This window comes from Camelus bactrianus, chromosome 12 (assembly GCF_048773025.1).
Source record: "Camelus bactrianus isolate YW-2024 breed Bactrian camel chromosome 12, ASM4877302v1, whole genome shotgun sequence".
Lineage (NCBI taxonomy): Eukaryota > Metazoa > Chordata > Mammalia > Artiodactyla > Camelidae > Camelus > Camelus bactrianus.
Window position 1 is genome coordinate 45,905,941 of NC_133550.1, and position 11,477 is coordinate 45,917,417.

At 37.9% G+C, this 11,477-nt stretch overlaps 1 protein-coding gene and 1 pseudogene across 3 annotated transcripts in view; one reads left to right on the forward strand and one right to left on the reverse strand.

The window, feature by feature from the left end:
• Positions 1–6,592, forward strand: part of LOC123616141 (alpha-1,3-mannosyl-glycoprotein 4-beta-N-acetylglucosaminyltransferase C) — a 588,644-nt gene extending 582,052 nt beyond the window's left edge. For all 3 annotated transcript variants that reach the window (XM_074375319.1, XM_074375321.1, XM_074375320.1), the window contains one exon: positions 1,442–6,592. In XM_074375319.1, coding sequence (XP_074231420.1) covers positions 1,442–2,583 — 1,142 coding nt within the window. In that variant the 3' untranslated portion in view covers positions 2,584–6,592. The remainder of the gene's footprint in view (positions 1–1,441) is intronic.
• Positions 6,593–6,727: 135 nt separating this feature from the next.
• On the reverse strand, positions 6,728–11,092 carry LOC105072059 (serine/threonine-protein phosphatase 2A 56 kDa regulatory subunit delta isoform pseudogene; annotated as a pseudogene).
• Positions 11,093–11,477: the final 385 nt, after the last annotated feature.

An 11,477-nucleotide genomic window follows, 5' to 3' on the forward strand; every position in this document is an offset into this window, starting at 1 on the left:
GGGGTGGGAAGGGATAAATTCGGGAGTTTGAGATTTGCAAATGATAACCACTGTATATAAAGATAGATAAGAGCAGGGCAGTTTGAAGGTTGGCACCACGCTACTTACAAGGTAGTATACTTTGCACAAGTTACCGTCTCTCACTGTGAGTTAGTTTCCTTATCTATAAAGCAGGATTGCTATTGCAAAAGACTGTTTTGAATATTCAAGCTGCATTTTACTGGTGAAATACACAGACTCCTGCCTTTTATGCAGAAGGTGTTCTACAAGTATTGGCTGTTATTGAGCATCAGTGAGGGCTGATGGCTTGAGTTTAATGATAGCAGATAACACATTAGTTTTTCAGTAGAAGTCAGTGTTGTAAGCCCAGGTATTTCAACAAAACGTGTAAAGCTCTACGTCTCTGATAGACTAGTAAACAGATTTTTCTCGGAAGGGACTTTTTCCAGTATCACACAAATCAAATCATGTAGGTGTCTATATTAAAACAGTAATCTTGGTGTATATAAACATTTCCCCATTTTCCAAATGGTGGTTCTGAAATTTTATTCAATTTTGAGTCATGGTGAGAATCAGAGCTTTAAAAAGTGGAAATATTTCCATCAGAAGACATCTGACGTTTCTCAGAGGCGAGCTGCCATTTCAAAGGGTTGTACTTTATTCTCTCAAAGTATCTAATTTCTAATTATAGGTTTTAAGTATCTGAATAAAAATTTCACCAAAATTACTATAAAATGTGTTTCACAATAAAGAAAGCAATAATATTCATGACTTGGAACAATGTACCATACGTTTGAGCAGTAATACAGCTTTGATTGGTAGCTTTGATATTGTTTGCATTCTAATTAACATACTAGATAAATTTCAAAATAAAGTTATAAAGTCCAATTATAAATTCCTCTGGTACAAGATAATAACAGTGATCAAAGAAAAATGAAAATATATGGCATGTTTCTATGAAAAACTTAAAGATGATTAAAAGAATGAGTTGCCTTTAATTTTCTTTTTCATCATTTGAGACTAGTTTGTTATCCTTAACTGGATGAATTCCCTTCTCCTTTTGCAAGTTAAAAAAAAAAACTGTGGCTATTATTCAAATATCTATCTTCTCTAATGGCCATATATGAGAACATTAAGCTGAACACTTTAAACCATATTTCTTATTTCATAAACAAACATTTACAGCAATAGGGCTCATACATCATTGTACTTAAGATGCCATTTTTTCCATAAAAATATGAATTATGTATCGAGTACTATAGCCTTGATATATTTAGCATAATACTTTAATCACAAAATGTTCTATACATAATCATTCACTTAGATTTACTTGATACAATAGCAGGCCTAAGGGGAAAAGAACTTTTTTTCTTACTTTTTCTATGTTATTCAAAACTTGTTTCATATGTAATTTGTCTTCCTTCTGAATTCTTTTGCTCAGGGTTTCTTACAATTGGACTTTCATCAGTGAAACGAAAAAAAGGAAACTATTTACTTGAGACAATCAAGTCAATTTTTGAGCAATCGAGCTACGAAGAGTTGAAGGAAATTTCAGTGGTGGTTCACCTAGCAGACTTTAATTCATCTTGGCGTGAGGTCATGGTCCAGGATATTACACAGAAATTTGCCCACCATATTATTGCAGGAAGATTAATGGTTATACATGCTCCAGAGGAGTATTACCCAATCCTGAATGGCCTTAAAAGAAATTACAATGATCCAGAAGATAGAGTCAGATTTCGTTCCAAGCAAAATGTAGATTATGCATTTTTGATTAATTTTTGTGCCAATATTTCAGACTATTATGTAATGCTTGAAGATGATGTTCGGTGTTCAAAAAATTTCTTAACTGCCATCAAGAAAGTCATTACATCCCTAGAAGGAACTTACTGGGTAACCCTGGAGTTCTCTAAGCTTGGCTATATTGGAAAACTTTATCATTCTCATGATCTCCCACGTTTGGCACATTTTTTATTAATGTTTTATCAAGAAATGCCTTGTGATTGGCTATTGTCTCATTTCCGGGGTTTGTTGGCTCAGAAAAATGTGATTCGTTTTAAACCGTCTCTTTTTCAGCACATGGGTTATTATTCATCATATAAAGGAACTGAGAATAAGCTAAAGGATGATGATTTTGAAGAAGAGTTATTTGACATCCCTGATAATCCTCCTGCAAGTCTATATACCAACATGAGTGTTTTTGAAAATTACGATGCAAGCAAGGCTTACAGTAGTGTTGATGAATACTTCTGGGGGAAATCACCTTCAACAGGTGATGTCTTTGTGATTATATTCGAAAATCCAATTATAATTAAAAAAATTAAAGTGAATACTGGAACAGAAGATCGACAAAATGACATTTTGCATCATGGAGCCCTGGATGTTGGGGGAAACATTATACCGTTCAAACAAAATAGGCAATGTAGTACTTATATAAGACTGGGGGAATTCAAAAACGGAAACTTTGAAATATCTGATGTAAATCAAAAAATTCCATTCGATGTACATTGTATGAGGATACACGTCACCAAGACACAAAAGGAATGGCTGATTATTAGGAGTATTAGCATCTGGACTTCTTAACCAATTAAATCCACATGTCCAGTCACTGAAGCAGGTCTTCCTGTTTCCTTCTTTGCTACCTTCCTCTTCTGCTACCTTTGTCCTTTGGAGGGAAAGCAGTGGATGGGGTATTTTTTTTAAAAGTCAATCATTTTGTCAGTTTTGATTTACACATCATCAACATAATGAACTCTAAAAATTAATTGCATTTATTTTAATTTCTGTAGTTGAATATCAGTCCATAGTTAACGCTACTTTTATTTATGTTTTTAATGTCATCATGTTACTTTGAGAATTTCGAATGAATGTCAAAAAGGGGATGTGAAAATGAAAAAATGTAGTTTGCTGGATGGTGAATCTTGAAAAATAGTTGCTAATTGTATGCACTTAGTCAAGAATTGATTTCATTATATCGTCAGATAGCTTTTATTAGGCATCTGTGTGACTGTGCAGTTGATTGGAATTATCTGTGTTTTTTTCCTTATAAACTTAGGTTTCCATAGACTTCTCTCCATCTACAATGAATACCTCCTCATAGAAATGATGTCTTTACAACAGAATTTTGTGTGTAGGTGGGGTGATGGAGAGGAAAAAAAAAAAAGACTTAAAAAAATCTCTCCCCTGATTATTTATATAAAAAGGAGATATTGTTCACTGTATAAAAACACTTAATTGAGCACCTATTGTTAATTTTCTGTGGGAAGCAGGCTTTTTCTGGTTTCCCTTTTGCAAAAAAGAATAGTTATGCTCAATATTTTCAGATTACATTGGGCACCTGTATTTAATAGAAGTGCTTAGAGAAGGCCTATAGTTAGTTCATTCTTAGAAACATTTTCAAAATATGCAGAAAATTTTTGAAATTGATTTTATATGTTTGTATTAAAATTCATGTGATTGAAGTCCTTGTGATTTAACATATACCTTTTTGGAGTTTAAATTGACATCTTATAAAGGAGAAGAGTGAGAAACAGAAATCAGTTGATTTTTCTACACTCAGAGCTAATTCATAGCAAAGCCGGAATGAGAGACTGGATGTTCTGCTCTCCAGATCATGCTCTTTCCCTTACGCAGAGATTGCTCTTTACATAATTTGTGCTTTCTGTTCTCTGATACCTGAGTCTCAGATAAGTTATTCTATCTGGAAATAGCTGGTATAATTCTTCCATAAGTCATGTTATTCTGTAAAATAATCCTTAAGTGTCCTAAATGGTGCTCTTGTGACTATGCACCCAAATGGTAAGCAAACGACTACATTTTACTATAAGGGACTGGGCAATAGTGTCCACACCATGGGTCCATTAAAGCAATTCAGGACACCTTAGTGCATCCTAAAAACATTGTTTTCTTTAAGAATGTCCTGAGCTTGTCTCATCCTTTTCTGTTTTAACAAACAGCAAAGATGAAGAGGATTCTTATAAAGAGAAATAAAGAGTATTTCACAGATGTTTATGGAGAGACTCAAATATACTATGTTTATATATATACACACACACATACATGCATATATATTAGTATTCTACACGTATCTTAGAAATTACAAATAACCTTTATTCTGTACTTTCAATGATAAAACGTACACTACAAAGACATACTATCAATACCTACCTACACTCCATGAAGTAAGTTGTAAAATTTGACATATTCTGAGAGTGTTTCCAAAGACCAGCCATGGACATCAACTTCTGGAAAAATGCTTCAAGAAAGATTGCTGAGGGTAACAGTGACATTGGATGTTTGCTGGAGAATTATAAATAGAAATGTGATCCAAAGAGGTCACATTGCATCTTAAATCTGATCTGTTCGTTGCTAAAACTGGGTTTGAATAAGCCAGTCTTTCACTTGAGAATCTCTCTTTCCTTTATCGGTTGACTGTGGGTCAACTTTCAGAGGAAGAGACTTTGACAAAGAAAGCTGCTCCAGTATGGATCAGGGGGACAAGTAACTTTTCTCTTATAAAGAGAAAATCTGACCATTCTTTACATGGTTGAATGTTGTAATTCCTATATTTAAAAATCCTGCATAAGTCTCCAATAATCTTGTTCTGGAAGAACAAAGCAAAAAAGACAGTTACTAGTTTTAATTATATTCAATCTGTTATTAAGCATTATGTGGTGTCTCTCTTTGCAGTAATTTTTAAAATATATACATTATTTTCTTTGGTACAAATATCCATTGAAAAAGACTGGAATGTGACATGAATAGTTGAGTTATTTAATTGCTATGAAAATAATTTGCTGACAGGTTTCAAGCACAAAATATGGTATGACCATAAATAACATCTCGATTTGTAGACTTCACACTGACTGAAAAATTACTTGTGCTTAAAATTCTTCTTAAGGGAACCTTTTCAGCATTTACGGATAACAAAGAAAAGCATCTTGTAAAAGCACAATAAAAATTTGGAAAATAAACATTTTTGGAAAATACACATTTTAGCAGCAATAACAAGCGTGGATATAAAAAATTCATACAATTTATTAATGCAAGCACTTTTGCATTCTCATTGAAAAACTCTAACATTGTGCAATTTGTAAAGTAGATATTTTTCCAGTTATAAAAATATAATTTGAAGCCCAATGTGTCATTTAGAACATTTCTCTCATACAGCTCCACTTATGAGACTGGAATATTCCATCTCTTACTTAGCCAGTATTTTTTGGAAGGTTTTATAAACCTATCATAGAAAAACCGTGCTGCACAATAATGGTGTAGGAATGAAACAAACATCTATGAATTACAAGATGTGGTAGGGAGAGCACTTGCTCTTCTAGAAGTCCAGTTGGCACACGTCACTCAGTCTTTGCCGATTTGTCAATACGTCAGTTTGTCAATTAGATGACAATGTCGATTTGGCAGTTAGAACATGGCGTTCAAGATTAGCATTGAAAACGCTGCTCTCGATGTCCTCTAATGGTTGAAGAAACAGTGTAATTCTCTTCTTTAGCCTCATCAATATATCCATTAATACAATCTAAAATTATACTTATTTTTTATCACCATACTATTGACTAAAAGAGCCCATGCTCAAATTTTATATTTATTACATCATCTGCTGATAAAACATGATTTGTCATTTTGTACATACATGTTCAATTGATTTTTGACCTTTTAAGATTGAATATTAATTTCCAAAGAATTTCATTTTGTTTCTTCTGACCCATGATCTCACACTTTCCAGCTCTTGATTTTGTCATTCATTGTTTTAACACAACTTTCCAGATTTATGTTACCACAGATGGCTTTTGTCCTCGTAGGAAAGACAACAGAAGGGTCATGCAGACCTGAGTCTGAAACCCAGTTCTGCAATTACTAGCCTCCAGTTATAAGGAAAATTATCTCTTTGAAACCCAGTTCCCTCGTCTGAGAAATTGGAATAATTTCACCTTGTAGGATGTTAGCTGGAAATCAGATAATATAAACTCATCACGAAACGTATGTTTCCATTCCTTCTGGCCATGTTACATAGCTGTTAAAGGATATGGCCCTTCAAAACACTACCAGAGGCCTTCATCCTGATCAGTAGGGGTCCCAATCTTCACTACCCATTAGAAATGTTATCCACCAACCTTTTTGTATTTTGCCCAAAAGAATCTCATGTAGAATTGCATAAATGCCTTTCTAAATTCAAAGTATATTTTATTTCTATCATTCTAATCTGTTACTCTATAAACCTTATCCAAAATTTGTAACATTTGCTTGTAAGGGTCCCATTGTAAATATTAATGACCGTTTTGCTCAGAATCTTTATTAATGTTCATGGAGCTTCAGTTTTCGTAATTTTTTTTTTTTTTGAAAACGATAACCCCCTGTTCTCTGGTAACTTTTCCATTACTGACAAAATTTATCAGTGCACTGACATAAATTACTCAGACTAGGAAACAGACTGTTCAGACTTGGAAACAGGCTACTTATCTCTTTGTCTACCTTGAGTTTCAATGTTCATATTTCTACTGCTTTGAATTTCTTCTCTGTTCATTTCAGGAATATTCTTGTCAAGAGGGAAAAGTCTGTAACAAATGTAATTTGATTAGTTCTTGCTCTTTGCTTTTCATTTGCTTTTAACATTATTTTTTATTTACCCCAAAGAGAAATATCTTTGTATTATCTTTTTCTATATGCTCCAGAATCATGGCATCATTGCACATATGTGTGTATCTACGTCTCTCCCTCGTTTGCTCAGAGATCCACTTTATTCAATTCTGTACATACAGAGACATGAACCCAAGCCCAACCCACCTTAGCAGGTATCACTCCGGGGAGAATAAAGTACCTTTTCTACCCAGCCAAAAGCTGCACTGCCTGTGCCCCGGAACCTGGGTCTGGCCCTCCCCAGCTCCTTGCCCTTCCAAGGTGCCTGAAAGGGACAAGGGAGGGACTGCCCACCCCGCCCACCGTCATCACAAACAAGGAAATAAGTAGGTGTAGGGGGAGCCATGCTTAGGGCACTGCTCCCTGCTTCCTTCCTCCTAGCTTTGGAACCACCATCACAGGAAAGCAGCCAGTCCCAGGGAGGCCCCTTCCATGTCAGTGATCCCAGGGCGGCTGCTCACCACAGAGGGGACAGGGAGTAGGGCGTGTGTTCGTCCCCCTCCCCTGGCCCTCTGGGCCCTGTATTCATCTCCTATTGTCCGGAGCCTCTGTGTTTCTCCTGCCTCCCACGCTGCCTTGGTCAGCAGGAAGTAAGAGGAATACTGCAGCCCCGTTAGCCTGCACACTGCGGGGGCTGGGGGCCTATTTGTGCTTTTAGGGGTGGCTCCCCTCCAACTAACTGGCTCCAGGGGCCAGTGGGGCTTTACAGTAACTGTGGTGAGAATCATCTGCTGCTGCTGCTTATATGCCTGCAGGGGAGGGGGAGAGACACCCGGAGTTCAAATGAGGCTGCAGGGCAGAGGGGAGAAGCGTATGTATTCCTGGGTGTATTTCGCAGAGCAGCCTCAGGTAGCTGCAGGGTGAGGAGCAGGAGGGGACCAGGCATCCCAAGTGGTCTGAGCATTGAGCATCGCGGTGCTCAGCCTGTCTGTACCAACCGGCACGGACTTATCCGGGGGAGAAGAGAGACCACTGTGGGTGTCCCTGCTTCAAGTGCCATACCCCTATCCCTAGAGTAGAGAGGCACTGCCTTGGCCCCACGCGAGCCAGCGGGGAGCACAGGGTGGAGGGCGAGGGCAGGGTCCCGCAGGGCCCCACCTTCCTGCGGCGGGAAGGTGAAGAGGTCCGAGAGCCTCCGGGCTGGCAGTTAGACTCTCTTCCGCTGGCCTGTGCACCTCCAGTGCCGTGATGATGTACCCGTCCGGGGGCAGCCCTGACTGCCGCCGAAGCAGCACCTTCTCCTTCTCCATGTCCTTCAGGATCTGCACAGCCTCTGTCTCCACCATCCTCTTCAGAAGCTGGATGTTCTCTGCTGCGGGGGTCTCAGTTTCCATCAAGTACACAGGAGGCAGTGGCGGAGGAGCTCGGAACATGGGACACTGGGGACCAATATTTTGCCACATCTGTTCTCTTTCCTTCATTCAGAACCGGTCCTTCTGTTTCTCTGCCTTGTACTCTTGGGTACAGTCATGAAACAGCTTCTGACTCATCTCCATAAACAGCTTCAGCACGTTGTAGGTCAGCCCACAGATTGTCTTGTTCCAGTGGTTCTTGGAGTTCCTGTAGAGGACAAGGAAAATGATGGGGAGGACCTGGGCAGGACTGTCACTTATCAGGCTCACGATGTACTCATTGTTCTAATAATAAACAGCACATTCTGCCACCTGGAAATGGGGACTGGAGATACACTTGGCAAGCTGGCAGAAGAGTGGTTCCATCACTTTGATGGACTCTGAATGTTCAGTGGCATCCAGAATCTCTTCTAGCTCATTCAGGAGCATCCCCTCCTTGGGGCTGTGGGTGTTGGGTCAGAACTTGAGAAGTCCCACAATCACCAGCTCAGTGAGGCTACTTTCCTTCTCCGGGAACTGTACAAGGCAGTATGCCACCTGAGGGTGACAGACACTCAGGGACTTGACATTGTGAAGAGGAGCAGGACACAGATGAGGAACATTTTGCACTCCTCCTTTGGGAGAAGGCAAAGCCATTGCTGATGCTGCCCAGGAGCTCCAGAAGTGCTCAATCCCACTGTGATGCTCCGTCTTATAGATGAACTTGTAGAAGATGTGGCTGATCTGCCTACAGATGGCAGTCCGGAGCCCTAAAATCTTGCCATAAATGCAGTACAAGATGGTTTTGAGAAAGTCCGGCTCTCAAGGGTCCTCTGTTAACAGGTCCAGGAGAGCAAAGACAAACTTCAGGTCAATGTACTTCTGGGCTAATGTTTGGCTGGAAATCAGGAGACTCAAGGAAACATGGGAGAGACTCATACACGAGCTGGAGATGGAGCCAGGCGGCTTACAGGGTGGGCTTATTCTTCCTCAGGGACAAGCTCGGCCCCAGTGGGATTCCACGAAGGTGGCAGAGTCTGGAAGAGGTTCACTGAAAACATGGTGATGGCCTCAGGGTAAATGGCCTCGGTAACAACATCGCAGCTGTGGGTGAAGTACTCTGCTATTTCTCTGAGCCCTGTCTGCTTCACATCCTTGAATTCGAGGTCACTAAGTGGGTCTGACACAAAGTCAAAGAGGACACAGCACTGGTGTAGCTTCTGAATAAACATCTCCTCCGGATCCTGGGTTGGCGAGTCTTTCGTGGCAGAAAGCTTCTGCAGCTCCCAGTTCTTGCTGAGGGGAAAGCAGGAGCCACTTTGCAGCTGGGTACTTGGGTACCTGGGTGCTTGATCTTGCTGAGCTGCTTGGGGGGCAGCTGCTGTTGCCAGGACACTTGGATGACTGCAGCTGAGGCTGGGGCTGGGGCTGGGGTTGTGGCTGGGGCTAGGCTGGGTCTCCTCGGCTAGATATATGTGTGTATTTGTGTGTGTGTATGCATATATCCATGTGTCTGTTTATGTATAGCCTCTGTGTGTGTGTATATATATGTACACGTGTATTTATGTAGCTGAGAGAGAGGTGTGTATCTTTAGCACTGTTTTTAGCTTCCACACCTCCACTTGTTCTTGGCTTTAGCTTTCCTATCTCACTGCCTTCCTAGTTTGTGTTTCTTTTCTGAACTGGTTTTGGTTACATATCCTTAACGTATATTTTATACATAACATCCTCTGAAAATTATAGTTCATTAGAGATTTTGTGCAACTCTTTAGATTATTTAAATGCCTTAAAATCTTATTTGCTTATTAGAGAATCTCATCTCTCTCTCAAAAAAAAAAAAAAAGAGACTTGCCTTTTAGAATTTTAGGTTTACATTTATTTTATTTAAATTCCTTAACATTTAAAGGTCAAAAATATGAGTTTCAACATGTAAAGATATTAAGAGAACAAGGTCACACAGTCCCAAAATTCTAGTCCCTTCCACCTCATGAATCTGCTCATCATGCTCACCCCAGTTTAAGTCCAGAGTAGAAATCACTTCATTAATCCCAAAATCTTCTGAGATGCTTTCCTGTTCTACTTTGAACATTGAGATTGAAATGTAGATTTGAGGCCATTTTCTGGATAATTGGATATGAACATCTGTTCTGAAAAACATACATATTTGAGACCAAAGTAGTTTTTTATCTGAATAGTTGCTTCAGCTTCCCATTTCACTCTGTCTAGACATTCTCTTTGAAAAATTATCCAAAAGTTAAATTCACTATGTGAGAAAATATGTAAGTTGTATACACTCACAGAAAAATACAACCACATAAAGAATATTCCGTGTTCAAATTTCATGTTCTAATAGGAGTAAAAGCAATACCCTAAATAACCAGGTCTTTAAAATGACTGAATCAAAGATACAATGATAAGATTCTCATTATTTTCTCTATTAAATGAAAATTTTCATGAGGCACGTGCTCATTAAATTTAATATACAGAAACTGATCACTTTATTTAATTGTTGTTTAAAGGTTAACAATGACAGTGAATATGCAATATTTAGAAACCAAGTCTATACTCTCAAAATACTATGTGTTACTACAGCTTAAACCACAATGGCCAACATAACCTACAATCAATCTAACTACAGATAAATACAGTTTTAATGTATAAAAATCATCAAAAACCAATGCATAACTAAAGTAGTGGAGGCTATTAGCACTCATAAGTGAGACCTAACTATTGCAAAAATAGTTAAAATATTTAATTTGTGATATACTCAAAGTTCTGGAAGAGACGTAGAGAATTTTTCTCTCAACATCCTCGCTCACTTCACCAAGGAAATACAGTACCTGAAATACTGCACAGAGATAAAGGGCCATCCATTTTCAATCACCAAGGTTTTAAACTCTATTACAAACAGATGTTTAAAAAAAACTTTCATTGTAATTGCATCTCATCAGTTTTCTTATTGAATAATAATATATCCATTTCTCTCTTGTATTTTCCCAACTATTTGGGGAAAAAAAACTCTTAAAATATTACATGCATCTTTTTCTCCCAAGAAATATCCCAAATTTGTTTAACTGCCTGACATGTCCTATAGTCACATCTTATAATATATATATATATATATATATATATATATATATATATATATATATATATATATATATATATATATATATATATATCTGGGAACTATATAGTCCCCTCCAACTTTTAAATATATTTGTATTCTACTACACTTAAACACTGTTATTTTACACTTTTTTTAACTTTATCAGTGAATAAGAGTATATATCTAAAAAGTTAAAATAATGATCTAAATTCTTTTACCACTGTCTCTCTTTTAAAGTAGTCTGGTTTTGACTACAGCTTATATCTATAATCTTTCAATTGTGTGTTACTGGTCATTTGGGACCACATGAGATGGTATCAATAGTTGGCAGAAGTTATTCCCTAGTATTAGAAAATAAACTCATTAAGAAACTCCATCTTACATTT